The 20165-nt window shown below is 37.7% G+C and overlaps 1 protein-coding gene across 3 annotated transcripts in view; it reads right to left on the bottom strand.

Moving 5' to 3' along the window:
• Positions 1 to 20165, bottom strand: part of LOC126183885 (chloride channel protein 2) — a 523840-nt gene that overhangs the window by 172997 nt on the left and 330678 nt on the right. For all 3 annotated transcript variants that reach the window (XM_049926191.1, XM_049926193.1, XM_049926190.1), the window contains exon 5: positions 14023 to 14179. In XM_049926191.1, coding sequence (XP_049782148.1) covers positions 14023 to 14179 — 157 coding nt within the window. The remainder of the gene's footprint in view (positions 1 to 14022; positions 14180 to 20165) is intronic.

Raw genomic sequence — 20165 nt, 5'->3', positions numbered from 1 at the left:
AGTTATTTGGTGGAGGAAATTGACTGTAGCAGTGACATAACAGCACCAGAGCAGCAGAGTTGCAGCTTCTGCAGGTGGCCTGCACTAGAGCAAAATTTACTGTGATGACACCATGCCTGAAGACTTTTATACAAGCTGAATCACCTAAAACTTGCACATCAGATATTGTGGAAATGGAATATGCTATTCATGTGCGGTTTTCACAGCATCTTACTGTTAGCCAATAAACAGGTTATAATAGTACATAGGAAGTGTATTTTTTATGTGAACATAAATTTTTTTAAATGAAACAATGCCTATTGACATAAACAAATTGAAAGTAGGATAAATTAGAATGTCAGTGGTGTTTGCATCAGGATTCTAGCGCGAGTTGTTTATGAGATACCATATTTTGAAAAGTTTCCACACTGACATTTATTTATGCCATTCAACCTGTGTAGTTGCTAGGTACAATGTTGTTCTGTTGGCTTACGGTGTGCTTCTGTGCTCCTTGAGTGCATTGTGATTTGCTAGTCAGTTAGTGTATGTCAGACAAAACAGTAGATCATGAATAGATGATGGGATTTATCAATGCAGAAAAAGCCAACATGCTCATGGTGTATATAGAGCATAGGAGAAATGCAGTTTGTCTTGTATGGCATATGGAGCAAGATATCCCAATAGACGCCAACCATCTCGGCAATTATTTATGATATGATAGTGTAGCATCTAGGCAATATACTAGAAGGAAACCAGTGATGACAGAAGAGGAGAAAATCAATGTTCTTGCTGCTGTTGCAGTTGATTTGAACGTTTTCTCCCTTTCAGTTGCATAAGGAAATGACATTAGTCAAGCAAGTGTACTATGCATTCTCCATCGACATAGGTTCCATCTCTATCACATTTCTCTCCATCAATAGCTGCACGGAACTGGTTATGAGAATCATGTTAACTTCTGTACATCGGCATTAAGACAGGATACTCCATGTGTATCATGTATCTAGTATAATGATGAAGTCACATTTATCAATCATGGCCAGATAAACAACTGAAACATGCACTGCTGGTCTGTCGACAATCACCGTTGGCTTTGTCAGATGGAATGTCAGCATCTATGGAGTGCAAACATGTGGTGTGGGATACTGACCATTAGCTCATTGGCCTGTTTTTCATAGCTGCAACACAGAACATGCACAAGTATCGCAGTCTCCTAACAGACCATCTTCCATGGATACTAGCGGATGTTCCTCTGCAGACTGGGAGGAACCTGTGGTACCAACATGATGGTTGTCCAGCACATAGTGCATGAAGTACTACACTATTTCTTCATGAATTGTTTCTAAATTGTTGCAGAGGATGTAGAGGAACAGTACCTTGGCTGGGCCATTCCCCGGATTTGATGTTGGTAGACTTTTTTTCTGTGGAGAAAGCTGAAACATGCTGTCTACAAGGACATATCAACTACCCTGTGATATGCAATGATGTATTACTCCAGCCTGCTCAAACATCTCTGCTGAAATACTGGCACATGTGCAGCAGTCATTCCATAGCAGACTGGAAGTGTGTATTGCCACTGCCAGAGATGCAACCTGTGATGGTGAGTTGTCTTTTTAGTGGTCAGAATCTACATAACTTGTGTATGCATTTGTGTTGTTCTTTAGTGTGTGCTACCACAGGTATTATACAAATGTTGGTGTGGCAACTTTTTGAAATACAGTATCTCATAAATGACTAGCACTAGAATCCCACAACAAACATCACTGACATTATAATTTACCCTACTTTTAGTTTTTTTAATGTCAGTAGGCATTGTTCCATTTAAAATAGTGTATGTTTGTGCAAAAAATACATTTTATAAATATTATTACAATCTGTTGATTGGCTAACAATATGAGCCTCTGACTACAATTCCATTCTGTGAAAGCCACACATAATAGCATTTTCCACTTCCACAATATTTACAGTGTAAGTTTTAGATGAATGACCTCATATACCTTAGCAAAATATTCCTTGCATTCTGTGATAATAATATATCAACTGACAAAGATCAGACTTTTCCATTACAGTGGCCAATAGAGTTTTTCAAATCAAGAATGTACATGATGCTGGTAGCTTAGTTATGGGTCCTAAATTGGAAAATGAAATTTGTCTTTGCCTATCAGGCCCAGTTACTTATGACACACTACCCTCTATCTACCAACATCCTTGGAAACAATGCACTTTGGTTACTTGCTGTGTATTTATTTATCTTGGCAATATTATGGCCATCAGGATATGATAGTCATTATGTCATGTGTGTCATAAGAGGACTCACATCTTATACAAAATCCATCACTTTGAAATAATTATGACTTAAACTGTGGAAATATTAGTAGGCGTAGCAGAAAAATACACAGCTTTTGTTCATTCATGAAAATCAGAACAAGAAAGACCAGTTATAGGCAGTTAGATTTACACTATGGGCACTGGCAGCAATGGAACTGAAAGATGAAATGGAATGGGGAGAGAAAGATGAATGTGACAGAACATAAGTGAAGAAGGAGGAAGAAAGAGGTGTGACTGACTAGTAAACTATAAGAGAAACAAGCATTAATGAGAGAATATGGGAGCATTTGCTTTACTTTTTGATGGAGAAAACTTGATGAACATGTTAATATTTCAGGGGAACATTATAAAGCTTATGAAAGGAAGTGTTTCATATTTTTCTTAAAGTTCAGAACTGCATTGTACATCTTCAGAGGGTCTCAAGGATATGCTGAGTATTGCCGATTCAGATATCGGGCTTCAGAGCGCAACATAAATATTGTGAAAAGTGGGTGTGATTGGCAGAGATAATCCTTGTCAAAGATAAATTTTAACTATTGACTGTTGTCTATCAAAGATAAAACTTCACTATCAACTCTGTATGATAATCACAGAAGCTGGATGGACAAACATATGTACAAGGGAGAAAACTGTGAAGAAACCTTGGATAAAAGAAGAAATACTTCAACTGATTGGCAAAAGGAGGTACAAAAACATTCAAGGAAAGATAGGAATACTGCAGTATAGCTTAATTAGGAATGGAATAAATAGGAAATGCATGGAAGCCAGAGAAAACGGCTGCAAGAAGATTGTGAAGAAATCAAAAAAGAAATAGCTGTCAGCAGAACTAATTCAGCACATGGAAAAATCAAAGCCATCAGTGAAATTAAAAGCAAGGGCATTGACATTGAGAATGCAATCATAATTCCACAGTTATAAATGTAGGAGAGAGTGGATAGGTGGATAGATTACATTGGAGGCCTCTTACAAGGGAGAGCAGTTGTCTGATGACATGATGGAGGGTGGAATAGGAGTTGAGATGGTAAATATAGGGAATCTAGTACTACAATCACAGTTTAAAAGAGCTTTGGAGACTTGTAATCAAATACAATGGAAAGAATAGACAAGATTTGTTTTGGATTTCTAAAATCATTGAAGGAGGCAGCAACCAAATGACTCTTCAAGTTGTTGTGTAGAATCTATGAGACTGGACACATACTATCACACTTTTGGAACATATCATCCACATGATCCTGAAAATACCAAGGGCAGATAGGAGTGAGAACTATCATTCAATCAGCTTAACACTTCATGCATCTAAATTGGTGACATAAATAATATACAGGAGAATGGAAAAGAAAACTGAGGATCTAAAAATGGGAAGTCATGGTTGGAACATCAAAAATATTATGAAAAGGATAGATTGCTACTCACAATAAAGATCAGTGAGTAGCAGTCTACCCTTTTCATAATATTGTTAAAATTGAGGATCTGCTAGATGATGATCAGTATGGTTTTAGGAAAGGTAAAGGCACCAGAGAGGCTATTCTGACACTGTGTCTTATATTGCAAGCAGAACATAAGAAATATCAGGACAACTTCATAGGGCATGTCAACATGGAAAAAGCATTTGACAGAGTAAAATGGTGTAAGATGTTCAAAATTCTGAGGATTATAGGAGTAAGCTATAAGGAAAGCCAGGTAATACACATCATACAGAAGAAACAAAGTGAACACCAAGAATGGAAGCACAAGAAATCAGTGCTCAGATTAAAAAGAGTTTAGGTAGGACAGGGATGCAATCTTTTGTCCCTAATGTTCAGTCTATACACTTAAGAAGCAATGACAAAAATAAAAGAATGGATTTACAATTCAGGTTGAACTGTAACAAATGAGAAGATTCACTTATGATATTGCGATCAGTGGAAGTGAAGAGGTACTACAGGACCTTTTTATTCGAATGAACAGTAAAATGAGTAGAGAATAAAGATTAATGATAAATTTAAAAATATCAAAAGTAATGAGAAGTAGCAGAATTGAGATTACTGATAAACCATAAATTTAAAAAATACAAAAGTAATGAGAAGTAGCAGAATTGAGATTACTGATAAACTTAACACCAAAACTCGAACTCTGCTACTTTGGAAGCAAAATAACACAAGACAGATTAAGCAAGGATGTAAAAAGCAGATCAGCAGAGACAGAAGAAGTCTACTAATATCAAACTTAGGCCTTAATTTGAGGAAGAAATTTCTGAGAATGTATGTCTGGAGCACAGCAGTGCATGGCACTGAATCATGGTTTGTGGGGAAACTGGAAAGGAAGAGAATTGATGCATCTGTGATGTGGTGCTATAGAAGAATGATGAGAATTAAGTGGAATGGAAAAATAATGAATGAGTAGGCTCTGCACATAGCCAGCAAATAAAAGAACATACTACCTACACTAGGCTTGTCCATCATCTTCTGGAGTATTGCTGTGCAGTATGGGAAATGTATCAGACAGCATTAATTGAGGAAACCAAAAAAGTTCACAGAAGAGCAGTTCATTTTGAAATATCATGAAATAGGAGAGAGGGTGTCACTGATGTGATATGTGAGTTGGGATAGGAGTCATTAAAACAAAGGTGTTTTTCATTGCAGTATGATGATTTGAAAAAATTTCAGTCACAAACTTTCTCCTCCAAATGTGAAAATATTTTGGTGGTGTCCACTTACATAGGGAGAAATGATTACAAAAATAAAATAAGGGACATCAGAGCTCCCATGGAAAGATTTAAGCATTTTTTTCCTGATTTGCTGTTTGAGAGTAGAACAGTAGAGGAATAGCTTGAAAGATTGAAGGTGGTTTGATGAGCCCTCTGCCAAGCACTTAATTATTAATTTCAGAGCAGTGATGTAGATGTAGACATAGAAAACACTGACAAGAAGAAGGAACAGAATTATAGGACATTTGTTAAGACATCAGAAAGTAACTTCCATTGTGCTAGAATGAGATCTAGAGGGTAAAAACTGCAGGAAAAGACAAGAGATGGGAATAGATCCAATAAATAACTGTGGATATATGGTGTAAGTGTTACTGTGAGATGAAGAGGTTAGCACAAGAGAGGAACTTGTGTTGGGCCACATCAAACCAGTCAGAAGACTGATTCACCTCCCCACCCCCCCCCCCACCCCCTCCCCTCCCCACTCAAAAAAAGAAAAAAATACCATGTTCATGCTTTGGTGTTTACAGAAACTTGACTTACATACATCATATAAGTTGAATGTTCATAAGTATTCAGCCAAGCCTGATTGGTAGAGAATCACATGGTGGCCATCTATTTCTTTCTTAGGGCTAGGTTTGATTGTACTTCTTTCCCACTGAATGGTATTTAAGCTGGCTTAGTCTTTTTGATTCAGGATTGTACTCAAAAATCTATATCTTGGTGCCTGTCATTACTCTGTCCAAAAAATCAGTGTTACTTCCATAGCATTCCAATGGCTCATGACACTTCAGCACACAGATTTCCTTCTGTTCATCTATCAGCACTTTTGGGGCTTTCTATGCATTAACTTTTCTTATCCCTAATTTGTTTCTCAAAATGTAATAAACATTCAATTTTGGAACATCGAAATCTTCTGCTATCATTCTTATGCTCTGGCATTGATCCCTATTCAAAACTTTCTGCAATTTATCCACATGTTCATGCATTTGAGATGCTTTAGGCATTCATTGTCGTTTATGTTTTCTTGGTCCTGCCAGAACATCTTGTGCCACTCATGAATTCTTGACTGGAAGCTTCTTGATCCAGGTCCACCCTCTCAGAGCCTAATTACCATACCATACTCCTTAAGAAGCTAGCAAATAAAGGTATAAGAGGAATTGCAAACAAATGGTTAGAATCTTACCTGTCAAACAGACTACAAAGAGTTGAAATTAATTTGGAAAAAAAGGAATACAACCACCCATCAATGTACTGTCCACTCCTCTGACACAATGCCTATTAGATATGGTGTGCCACAAGGCTCAATCCTGGGACCCATACTGTTTCTGCTTTACACTGATTACATAAGCACAAAGCTTGCTACAGGACATACCACACTATTTGCCAGTGACATGAGTATACTAATAACAGGTACTGATACAGAGGACCACAACCAAAAAATTAAACCGCTTATATAGTCACTCAGCAAATGGTTCAACGAGAACAAACTGATTATAAATATACAGAAAACAACGTACATCAACTTCAGACTCTCACCCCCAAAACAAGAAATGCCCAATGTGGTTCTAAATAACCAAGAGCTTATGCGTGTGGACTTTGCCAAGTTTCTTGGCATATGGCTTGAAGAAAATCTTAAGTGGGAGACACACACAAATAATATCTCAAAAAAGCTATTAACTGTGTGTTACATGTTAAGGATACTCAAAAAATCAGTCACAAAATCTGTTCTCATACATGTATATTATGCTTATCATATTTTGGGGGAACTCACCTGGGTAGATATATTTTCAAAATGCAAAAAAAGGCAATACGCATAATATGTAACCTAAGACATAACGAATCACGCAGACAACATTTCAAAACAAATGGCATTATGACACTGCCCTCTGCTTACATTTATAATATCGTCTCATTTTTCAAGTCATACCTGTTAAACAATGACTACACATTAAAATTCAATGGAGATATTCATAACTGTGCAACAAGGCAGCAATCTGACCTATATGTGACTCAGTCCAGAACTGCCAGCTAACAAAAAAGTGTTTTAAATGTTGGGATACAAATGAATAATAATTTACCAAATGAAATCAAAGCAACAAAGAACCCAAGAGCCTTCACACATAAATTTAAAAAAAATCTCTTGGACCAATGCTTTTATGCAGTTGATAATTTTTTTGAAAGAAGTTAAAATTGTAAACAGTTTTATAATAAATGTTCAATTAGATCTGAAAATTATATACTGTGCATGTCCATGAAATATACTGGATTATTATATACTGTGCATGTCTATGAAATATACTGGATTATTTTACTATTACATTTGTATTGGCTGTTTGTATTTTACTATACAACATTTGTATTTACTGTTTTGTTAAAGATAGATAATTTCCTCATTACAAAATAATCTAAAATCAATTTATTAAAAATTACTTGCAAATATGTTCTCTTGATGTGTCCAATATTGTATGTACAACCATACAGTTCTATGATTTGTATTGACTGTTTTGTTTAAAATAGATAATTTCCTAACTACAAAATAATGTAAAAATCAATTTGTAAAAATTACTTGTAAATATGCTTTCTTGACCTGTCCAATATCATTTGAACAACTGTACAATACTATGATTGCCTGGATCAATAAAATACAACACAATAAAAATTTTTTTGTTTAATGCCAAATTAAATTGCATATTGCTGCTCAATTAACTTTTGCATCTTGAATCTTGATGCATCACCAAAACACACTATGCACCAAACATTATCTTCACTCTTTCACTGCTGTATGTGACTGATACAAATCCCATTCATTAGCTGAGACCCTTCATCACCATTCCCACTGAAAATCTCATAGCTCTAGTCCTTCTAGTCACTAGTAAATTTTATTTTGGAAACTTTTGCAAGAAATTCTGAATAAGTGCTGATGTCCCCCATCCGGTTTATCTTTTCTAACAGCTATAAGAAATGTATGGCTCATAAGATGAACAGATGCAGAGTAATATTTCAGACAAGAGATTTGTGAGAAAGATTAGTTGATGGAAAGTAAGGCTCAGTTCTTTGTAACAGATGGCCAAGGACTGGACATTACAATGTACTATTAATAGTTCTGTCACATCAGTCTGGGTGATTTGCTGCAGACAACAATGGATTACACTCCAGACCGCTATTTGTCTCACAAAAATAATCTGAATCACTTCAGAATCTAAATGAAAGTTACGCCATATCCCAATTCCCCTTTCACCATAAAACCCGTTTGTAACAATGAAGAATTGTGAGTACAAGTGACTCCTGGGAATGTAACAATGAGTGAACATGTATACAGTGATGAACACACAGAAGGAAGAGAAACAAATAAGTATTCTGATCCAATATTTCAAAGCTCCTGCTGTCTGCAGAGACAGGGATGACCACAACTGTGGAAGAAAATAGACTGCTAAGAATAGACTATTGCTTGGGACAGTAAAATTAAGAATATAAACTGTAATAGTAAAGGGACAATCATTGAGAGGTGGACTTATTTATATGGTAGATGTTAGGACTCATATCAGAAAATATAGTGGCCAACTTACAAGATTACCAGTTTGTTTTTTGACTGCATAACATAAATTTACGAAGACACCTGTACAAAGAAAAGGGAGATCAGAATGGCCTGTGATCATTGTACTTTGATTTGCAAGTTCATTAACCACATCAAAGAGAGAATATGAATTATTTTGAATATGTAGCCCCAAAAACTCACTGGGTACTTTCTGTCAACACCTTAAATTATTATTCCACCACTTAGTAGCCAGCTGAACTGATCCAATATAGACGATGCAAATAAAAGAATCAGTCCTATACGTTACCATCTTTTAATGTCACTAACAAAAGTACAAACCACTTTCCCTTTTGTGATTAAACAATGCATGTATTAACATCATTAAACAAGCCTCTACTTAATTTTATTAACACTGATGTTAACACACTACTACAACAAACTGTTGCTAGATGTTATTTTATGAATAAAGCTTTGAAACTGCAGACAACAACTATGCAATACCTGCTGCATAGATAAATATGCTGCTCAGTATGTGATAGTTGGAACAAATCTGTACCATAGTGTCACCTCCATTCATATTCTGAGAATGTTTCTCTGAAAATCATGTATCTTATGTACCAGGCAGTCATAATTAAACTGATGGTGTTCTGAGTGCTACAGTGTGTGCTGTATACATCACAGGAAATTGAAACAGCGTAGATATGTTCTTTAATTGGTGTGCTCACACAGTATGCTGAAAAAAAAATAGTTTCACTTTCTGTCACCAGGAGAAAAAGTGGGGCTGTAAGCAGTCAAACTGTGAACTGTTTCCTGTTTCGATGTCAGTATGCTGTTTTTCACTTGGCGACATGTGTAGATTTCTTTTGTGAAGTGACGGTAGCTGTAAAGAGTTAAATAGGTTGAAGTTTTCCATATGAAATGGAATGGATATTGAGAAGCAAGGCCGTGCACTGCTGGTAAAGTTGTTTTAACAGAATGTCAGTAATAGCAGTGCTGCATTTCAGTAATACCACTGACAGAACCTATCACTGGCAGAACCAGCTGTGAAGAGGCTAAAGAATATGATCAAAAAATTTGAAGAAACAGGTGAATTAGGGGTGCAGAAGGGAGAGGGAGGCAGCCCATTCCCATGACAATTGTTAATAAAATTGCTGCAGCTATAGCCAACTGTGCAGTAATGCCTCAAATTCTGCAGCAGCGCTCAAGCAGTGTCATGGGGATTGTATCTCCCCTGGTCAACAGCACAAAATATTTTGTGGTGCATTTTACACTGATATCCCTACAAGATTCAGAATGTGCACCAAATGAAGCCTCAAAATAGGCTACAATGCTGTGACTTTGCCCTTCACTTTTTGCCATGGATGGTAATGGATGACATGTGGCCAGTGGATTATTCTTTGAAGAGACAAGGTGCATCTCATTTTGCATGGTGTCGTGAAAGTGCAGAACTCTTGCCTATGGGGTTCTGCTCCACCACATAAGTGTGCAGGAACATTCATAGCACTCAGCCTTTGTGAATAAACTCCTCCATTCTCGGTATGTTTTTCTTTGAGGATAAGATACCTCATTAGGTCTACAATGACATCTGCACTTTATAAGAACCTCCTTTGCAACAAATGATTCCAGCTTCACAAGAATTCAGCTATGTCCATAGAACTATTTTCATGCAAGATGGGGCGACATCACATGACATTTGCCAAGTAAATGTCATGTGACTAGGGCCTTCAGTCAGGTAGACCATTCGCTGGATGCAAGTCATCCAATTTGACGCCACTTTGGCAACTTGCATGTCGATGGGGATGAAATGATGATGATTAGGACAACACAACACCCAGTCCCTAAGCAGAGGAAATCTCCGACCCAGCCGGGAATCGAACCCGGGCCCCTTAGGAATGACATTCTGTCGCGCTGACCACTCAACTACCGGGTACGGACATTTGCTAGGTGAAAGATTTTCTTTGAGAAACCATCAATAACAACCACATCATCTCTAGGCAATCACTTCTGGTTGTGGTGATATTTGAAAGATCTTGTGTATCAGGGATGTATCTGGACTCTTCCTGATCTGAATGATAGCATATGAGAATATATCACGCCAATTAGACTGATTATGCTGCGAGCAACTGTCGACCATGCCATGTTAGGGATGCAGCATACTGCTGGGTCAGGAGACCATATTGAACACATGTAACTTGTGACTATATTCTAACAAACATGCCAGAACCACCATTGTCATGTGTTTGATCATTCCTCCCTTTTTTCTGCCCCCACACCACAATGTGACTGCTTACAGTACCATATTTTCACCTAGTGGCAGAAAGTGGAACTATTATTTTTTTAGAATACTCCATTAATGCACCAGTTAATGAACATACCTACAATGTTTCAGCATCCTACAATGTATACAGCTCACACTGCAGGAAACAGAACACTGTCAGTTTAATTACAGCCATGTAGTACCTTATGGGGACCTTTGGGATTTCTATGTTGTTTGGGATCATTTATTTGACATTTATTTCTATTTTTTTAATTTTCTATAATATATTGGAAATGCATTTTTTTTATTTTCAAACTTTTAAAAATGTTAAATATCCTACAAAATTATATCTCCTTCGTCTGTTAGTAACTGGCAGATATTTAAGCATTTAACATTATTCAGATACCAAAACTTCATTACAAAATTATACACAAGCTTGTTTAATTGAATTATTACTATAAAATATTTTTTGTGTCTTGAATATAATATTTTTTGGCAAATGCAAACTTAAAAATTCTGTAAATATTGATTGCTGACTCATTGCACTGAGTCATGCTATCTTTGGTTACTGTGTGAGTGTAGTAGTATTTGGGGACAGAGGCGGCAGGGCAAGTCTGTGACTTGCTTGCATGTAATATGGAGTGTAATTTTTATCTTGTGAACTGAATACTGTCAAAAATGTGTGTATTTAAAAAGTAACTAACTGTTGATATGAGGGGTTGGGTTGTTTGGGAAAGGAGACCAGACAGTGAGGTCATCAGTCTCATCGTATTAGGGAAGGATGGGGAAGGAAGTCGGCCGTGCCCTTTCAAAGGAACCATCCCGGCATTTTCCTGGTGTGATTTAGGGAAATCACGGGAAACCTAAATCAGGATGGCCGGACGCGGGATTGAACCGTTGTCCTCCCGAATGCGAGTCCAATGTCTAACCACTGCGCCACCTTGCTCTGTGTGTATTGAAAATGTTATTTTTGTACATCATCAATTATGTGAAAGAATATAAATACATCTGTTTGGAAACCACTGTTTAATTTTAAGAGTGACCATCTATGTCAAATCTATTGTATGATAATAATGAGAAATGAATTATTGGCTGCAAAGAAGCTATCAGAAATACTATGACAATTTATTCTTTAACAACACAGTATCTAAACAAAAACTGCAAGTTGATCAGAACAAACCACCATAGTTTCTGTGATATGAATGAGTCACTGATTTATTCAAGACGGAATCACAAAACACATCAGAATCAAACAGTTAACATGAAGGGTGTTCTATAATAGCTTACAGAATAATTTTTAAGCACTGTGTTCCACACTAGCTACCTGAAGATAAAGATCCAAGAAATAGTTGTCAGCTAGTCCCCATTTCCTACCGCCCTCTCCGCAACAGCCTCCCAATGCTCCCCTGGCAGGCTTGCCCTATTGCCTTCTAGTCCCTGCATGCTCCACCAGACAGTGCTCTTCTCTCCTCAAACCCATATAATGCTACTCCTTCCCTGCCCCACTCAGGATTGCTGCTTTCATTCAATGCGACAGTTTCAGTCTTAGCACAGTGGCCAGAGATGGTGATCATGTGTGGGTGAGGTGTACCTGCTTGTGTGAATGTGTATTTTCCTTTTTTTCTGAAGAAGTCTGTGGCTGAAAGCTCAGTACATTTTTTTGTTGAGTCTGTCTGCAGCTCACTGCGTCATCTTTATGGAGTGTAGCAATCTATCCTTTTCATAATTGTTTATGTTCAAACCTGGACTTTCCATTGTAAGATAGCAAATAATTAGATGCACTTTTGGTGTAGGGCATTGTTTCATTTCCTTTCCTCTCATAAGATGGTCTATGAAGAGATTCATACTGTTTGCAGTACAAATCCATGCAGATACAGCAATGGTTGTCAAAACAATGAGGGAAACTGAGAGGGCAAATAATAAACAGAACTAAACATAAAAGCTTGAGGAAATAACTAAACAATGTAAGAGGAAGTATCAATAAGTTTGGAATTAAATGCAGAAATCACATCTGAGGTATTACACACTAAAAGTAACTATAAATTCTAAAAGTGGTCAGTTTTCAAAGAATTGCTAGAAACATAATGTTAAATAAGTAAATATATTCAAAAATATTAGGATGTAAGTACAAAATAATTCAGGAAAGATCTAAATGGAACAGAGAAGAAAATGGAATAACTGCAGATAAACAGAGATAGAGATGGGGAAGAGTTCTTCTCGTGAAGAAGGAATGAGGCTCAATTTTAACATATGAGAAGAAGCAGGTATTGTATAAAAATATTTCAAAATATTCAGTTCATAGCTCTGATTTTACAATAGTATTTGCAAGTGAAATAAAGTATCAGTAAAGGCAAGGAACTAACGTGCACAAAATCATTGATTAATGATCTGTCACATGATCTGTTTAAAATGTTGTTTGTAGGTTATCACAGTAGAAATTTACTTTAATCTGTGGATTATGTTCTCATAACTCTTCAAACGAAGAACACATAAACAATTTAAAGTACTTATGCTTTGATGAAAAGCAATAACACACAACAAGAATAGTAAAAAGAACATGAACCACAACAATACCAGCTACTTAGCTAATATGCAAATTACATCCACATCTGCCAAATGCCCAAATGTACGAAAAACAAGTACTTTGGAAATGTAATGAAGAATCAAATGTTACCAACTGAATTTGCTATAATGGAGGGAACAAAATTTCTTGTTTTCAATACTGTTTTATCATCTTGGACTCAGTGTTTCTCAGAGAGTATACCATCACAAACAACTCCCAGAGTGTTACTACAGAGTATATGGATACAAAGTATTCTTCTCCAAATACAGTGAAAATAGTGCATAACAGACTAATATTACATGCTAAGAACAGAGAAAAAAATGAAGGTCAAGTCAAATATCTACACTTGGCAGGAAAGGAAATTCCTCATGCATCACAGATATGAAGCAGTGAGCAACAAACAAGCAAACTGATAAAATTCAGCACACATGAGCTTTTGTATTCACCAGTTATTTTCTTAAAGTGTTGAACAGTGGTTCCAGAGTAAGATGATTCCACAAGCAAGGGAATCTGGATGGTTATGCAGACTAGTAATTCTGCATGCTCTGATCATCATTTATTATATCATCTGTAATTAGAATGGGAGCATTTTGCAAAGAATATTTCCCACTTTTCACAGTTTTATACAGACTTCTGTTATTAGTCACATAATTTATGAATCATTTCTGAGAACTTACCACCAATGGGGGCAGCAAAACAGCTAGCAACACCAACAGCACAAGCTGCTGCCAACATCTCACAGTTGCGTGATTCATTTTCATAAATACCCTGGAATGATGTCACCAGCTTCGATAACAGCTGAGCAGTAATACTTGCTATGTGTACAAAAGGACCCTGTGTGAAATCAAATGTCTTTGTTAGCATATAGTTTTAATTTAAACAAATTTTAATGTGAGGACAAATTTCAGGTGTTTGTTACACAGAGAAAAACAGTAAACGATATGGATACTAATAAATAATGGAAGGAGTAAAGGTGACAACTCGCTGTATAGCTGAGACATTGAATGGTTGACAGGCAAATAAGACCATAAACACTGCTAAGCTTTTAGTCAATGTCCTTCTCCAGAGTTAACTATTACAGAATACTTATACCAGGTGTGCAAGTACAAAATATGGATTTCAGACAACAGGTGTCGCACCAGTGCAGTTTGTGCTATAAAGATTTGACACTGCACCATTTTTTTGTGTCATCAACAAGTATCAGACATGCACAAGTGATAAATTGGAAAAGTGTGTGTGTAGCGCTGTGTTCAATATGTTGAAATTTATACTGAAGAAAGAGCATTCACGGACAGCCTTAATTTTTTGTTTTCATTAGAAGAAAACTGCTGCTGTATCATACCGATCACTTTGAGAATCTTATGGTGAACATGCCCCATCACGTGATATGTGTGAACAATGGTTTCAGCATTTCAAAAATGGTGACTTTAATGTTGCAGACAAGGAAAGTGGAAAACTGCAAAAAAATACAAAGATGTGGAACTGGAAGAATTGTTGAACGAAGATAATTTGCAAACACAAAAGCAACTCACCAAGCAATTGAGTGTTAGTCAACAAGCTATTTCCAATTAGCTTCAAGACCGATAGATAGGTACCACATAAATTGAATGACAGGCAAATGGAAAAAGTGTGAAACCACATGTGAGATTTTGGTCACTTGGTACAAAAGGAAGTCATTTTTGTGTTATATAGTTACAGGGGATGAAAAGTGGATTTATTTTGAGAATCTCAAGTGCAAAAAATCATTGGTAGACCAAGGCATACCATCCACATCAACCATAAGAGCAAATCGCTTTGGCAGAAAGACAATGCCCTGTGTTTGGTGGGACAAGAGGGTGTGGTCTAGTATGAGCTGTTAAAATCTGAAGAAATGGTTAATAATAAATATTACCATCAAAAATTGACCAAAATGAACCATTTGCTGCTTGAAAAAAGGTCACAATACCGAAAGAGGCAGCAGAAAGTCATTTTTCTTCATGACAATGCTCCTTCACATACGGCAAAATCGGTTCGCGGTACGTTGGAAGCACTCGGATGGAAAGTTCTACCCCAGGCGGCTTACTCACCACTCTTGGCTCCTTCCAATTACCACTTGGCTGCATTGATGGGTCATGCACTTTCTGAGCACTAGTTTGATTAATATGAAGATGTGAAAAAATGACTTGCTCAATGGTTTGCAGCAAAAGGGGACATTTTTACTGGTGTGGTATTCACAAATTGCCCAAAAGTTTGGAAAATTGTACATCAAATGATGGAGCATTCTTTGAATAAAGCATTATTCATCATTCTTCTGGATTTAACATTTTTTTAGACAAAAATATCTGCATTTCATACATGTACACCTGGTATACACATGGCTACATTGCCTTAGTCACATTGCACCAACATAACAGCTTGGCTGAGATGAGTGGTTGTATCAGTTGGGGTGTGTGGCAGAGAAGGGAGATGGACAGGAGTAATAAATGTTGGAGGTAAGGGTAGCTGATGACTATGAAGGAGAGGTAGCAAGCAGATGGAATACGAATGTCACACCAATGATAAGCCCTACCACAGGCAGAGGGAGTTGTGTGTGGCACACAATGAGGAGGAGTGGATCGGGAGAGAGGTGCAAGTGAAGAAAGTATGAAGCGGAAGTCTTGGCCACAGAAGTGATGTGGAGGTGGGTGAGGGACAGGGGCTAGTGGAGACTGAGGCCATGAAGATTGTTGTACTCAAAGATGCGTTGTAATTCAGAGATTCTGGCTTGTGGGGACGGGAGGAGGGGGGATAAGAATACATTTGGTATCTGCCATGCAGCAGCCACTGAAGTTGAGCATGTAGTGCTCAGCTGCATTTTATGCCAGTGGGTGATCAATTGTCTGTTCTGATCTTGGTCACAATTTTGCAGTGACCATACATTCAGTTGGAGAGTTGATTGGGGATCATTCCCACATAAAAGGCTGCACAAAAGTTGGTATGTAATGTGACTGCTGTCACCAATAGCCTCACCTCTGACAGTGTAGGGTATGTCTGTGACGGGACTTGAATAGGATTTGCTAGTTGTGTGCATAGAATCAGTCTTGCACCTGGGTCTTCCAAGGGGTGTGACTCATGTGTCAAGGGGTTGGGTGTGGGTGTGGCATAAGGATGGGTGAGGATATTTCTTAGATTGGGATGCCAGAGTACCTCTTTGGGATATATGGGAAGGATTGTGGGTAAGATGTTCCTCATTTCCAAGCTTGACAGTACATAGTCAATGAACTAGAAAAAGATGTAGCTGAATTGTTCCAGTCTGAGGTGATACTGGACAAGGAGGGAGCTGCTCCTTTCCAGGTGTATAAGAAGGGAGCTGCTCCTTTTCACAAATTTCATAGGGATGGTTGGTGGATTAGGGGCATGTGCGGATATGACACAGAGTATCTAGTATCAAGGGTAATGCTAGCCTGTGTAGCCCTTAGCAAGACCTTCAGCTCATCACTGGAGATGTGCTATCCCTGGGTGGCCAGCCCAAGTGGGAGACATTTTTTAGAGTTGAAGGGATAATTTCTATAAAAATGGAAACTGTTTATGGTTAGTGGGCTTGATTTGGATAAAGGTTGCTACTGCGTTAGAGTGCAGGTAGAAGTCAACATCCAGAACATAGGCACACTGGACTGAAGAGGCCAACATGAAGTGGATAGGAGGAGGGTGTTGGGGCTGAGAAGGAAGAAGGATAAAGTGTCATAGGCCTCGGCCACATCATGAAGATATCATCACTGAACCTGAATCAGATGAGGGGTTAAGGATATTAGAGAGCCAGAAAGATTTCCTCTAGAAGACCTATAAATAGGCTAGTGTAAGAGGTGCCATGTGGGTACCCATGGCTGGCTGTCTTGCAAATTTATTTATACATCTTTCCCTAAAAGAAGTAGCTGTGGGGAAGGATGTACTTTTTTTCAGATGTGTAAGGAATGTAGCAGTGGATTTGGAGTGAATAGGAGATTGGGAGAGGTAGTGTTTGATTATGAAAATGTCACTGGCATGGGGAATGTTGTGAAGGGAGGTGGCATCAGTATTGACAAGTAGGCTTTTTTAGCCATCATCATAGAAGATAAAAACTTCTGTGTTGTTATGCTACGTCATGTTCCTATTCAAACTTCTTCAGCAGTATTCAATGTCTAAGCCAACTGTGAACATCTGAATGGCCCTGAAGGCCCCAACAGAGGGCTAAAAATGTTGAATAATGAAGAAGTTTGAAGAAGAACATTATGCGGCCTACCAACTGAAACAATTTAACCTTCAGTGGACAAAGTCATTTCTGTGTTTGTGAGTCTGGTATGGGAAGCTATGCTTGGGGCAATGGGTTGAAGGTGTTGGTCGGTAAGAGTTGAAATTTTTCTTTTTGAGTATAGTAGCTAGCTACAGTTTATGCATTTTGGGAAGCATGTAGTTGGTGGGTTTTTTGGATTTAACTATTGTGAGGAGGGAGATAGATTCAAGTGAGAGTTTCTGGGATGAGCCTAAAAATTTGAGTGGGGATTGGTTTTCATGCTGGTCTTCTGGGAGGGAATTATTCTGATAGGGCTTGTACGTGGAAGAGTCAGGCAGTTGGGAGTCATCTTCTGTGGACCATTACAACACTGATGGAGACTTAGTCTGCAGAGAGGATGTTCAGATCAGTGTCTTCCTTAAGGCTGTAGTTGGCTGCATTTTTCTCTGCCAAAAGGCTTGTGTTTTGGGAAAGGTACCTAAGAAAAGGGGGTGAGACCAAGTTGCTGATAAGGAATTCTCAGAAGAAAATGGGGAAGTGACTGGATGGGAATGGGTGAGGGCCATAGTTGGATGAGGTACGAATTGGGAGAGGAAGAAGGTTCAACAATGGCTTTGTTGCTTTTGGTCATAAGGGTTGTTGGCAAAATAATGTTGCAATAGGGGTTAGGATAAGGAGAGGTCTCTGAGAAGTTCAGTATTATTGAAATTGTGTGGGTGGCATTTGGATAGGATTGAAATTTATATGGGACTGAAATTTTTGTTAGATCAATTGACAGTATTGTTTTGGGTTTGTTTGCATTCTGGGATTTATGGGATGTTAGGAGGTGGAGTTGGAGAATGCAGCAGATGGCAGATGGAAGAGGTCAAAAAGGCAGGGTCTGAATATTGATAATAAGATGAACAAGCCAATTAAAACAGAATGCATTAAACACTTACTGTCATCTCTGAAGATATTAAAGAGATTTTTAGAACAAAAGAGGTTTTTAGATCATTAAAGCATGCTGGTAAAAAAAAAAAATACAGACAGCTGGGACAATATGAGACTAAACTTTATGCTGTTGTTTATAAACATCAAAACATGGTAAATGAATCCCACATCTGAACAGTTGAAAAAATCTTTTCAATTAAATTTCTGTTTTAGGACTATGTTCAAATAAATGTGCTCAATGAAGCTACGTAAGTGTGACAAGAAAATATTGGGCATTTTTATGCACAATATCTGAATTTCAATTGTGTTTTTAATGAGTACCTCAGGGCTCTTGTTTTTAATTGACTTGAGAGCTCAGTCCTACAGACAGCTCACTAATAATCTTGAAGACTGAGTTATTATACCTACTACCATCACATACACATTTTAATCTGTCATTTTTTATAATTATTCCTACTGCCATCATATACATATTTTAATCTTGCAAGTATAAAGCACATTTTAAATGAACATCTGTGCCTGAATGTTGGACACTTATTTATGGCCTCCTTCTCACAAAGTATTAGAAATAACCTGAGACTACAGTGATTGGTTAATCATATCTTTGATCAGGCTCTGTATGAACATCGTTTCATTGCAAATTAATGAACACAGGGTAAACAGCATTAAATGATACCTGCTTCACTAAATAATGCACTCTTTTACACCAATACTAATGAGATGTACTATAAGCTTTGTCAAACCACTGATTTCACACTAACTGTGTCTAAAGATAAACAAATTTTGGCAGTCTTACAGAGAGTGCAGATACTGTTTTGACATATTGTGCTATTGAAGAATATTGGTGGATTTAATACTCAATTCATAGCCAAGGGCACAAATGCAAGTATGTATGGTGGTGCTTTACTCTCGGGGTAGTCAGTTTTAATCCTGATGATGGGACATAGTTTCATCTTCTCACTATATTATTTGCTGATGTCTTGGATGGAATTACAAATCCATTTGCAAGGTATCATGGATGGGGTCATGTGACACTGTTGATGGTGATACATTCATCAGACAGGGAGATTTTGCTTAGTAATCCCCTTAGTGTTATTCAGTAGGAGTAAGTTATGTGCCAGCACAAAGTCTGACCTTCTCCCTTCTCTTTCGACTTCATCGTTTTACACACATAAAAAAAAGTTTTGCATTACTGCAGTTCCCGGAACTCCTCAAGATAGAAGTTGACTGTGGATACTGTATCACAGACACAGTCCCTTTCACTGTTCAGAGATGTCACTAAGCCTGCCCAAAGATGTAAATAACCATGCATGAGCAGCACCTATTAGACAGTGGGCGAGCCGATCAGTTCCAGTCATTCCATCAAGAAGGAAGTACACGGCTCATGTTGTCTATAGTTAAACCATGCCTAGACGGTCAATACTGCAGTTTAATTGTGTCTTCATTGTTACTTTGTGCCAGGAAGGGCTCTCAATAAGGGAAGTGTTCAGGTGTCTCAGAGTGAACCAAACCGATGTTGTTCGGACATGGAGGAGATACAAAGAGACAGGAACTGTTGATGACATGCTACTACTGCAGTGGATGATGGCTACCTATGGATTATGGCTCAGAGAAACCCTGACAGCAACGCCACGATATTGAATAGTGCTTTTCTTGCAGCCA

The sequence above is a fragment of the Schistocerca cancellata genome, chromosome 4 (genome assembly GCF_023864275.1).
Source record: "Schistocerca cancellata isolate TAMUIC-IGC-003103 chromosome 4, iqSchCanc2.1, whole genome shotgun sequence".
NCBI lineage: Eukaryota > Metazoa > Arthropoda > Insecta > Orthoptera > Acrididae > Schistocerca > Schistocerca cancellata.
This window is presented reverse-complemented; position numbering and strand designations above follow the sequence as displayed.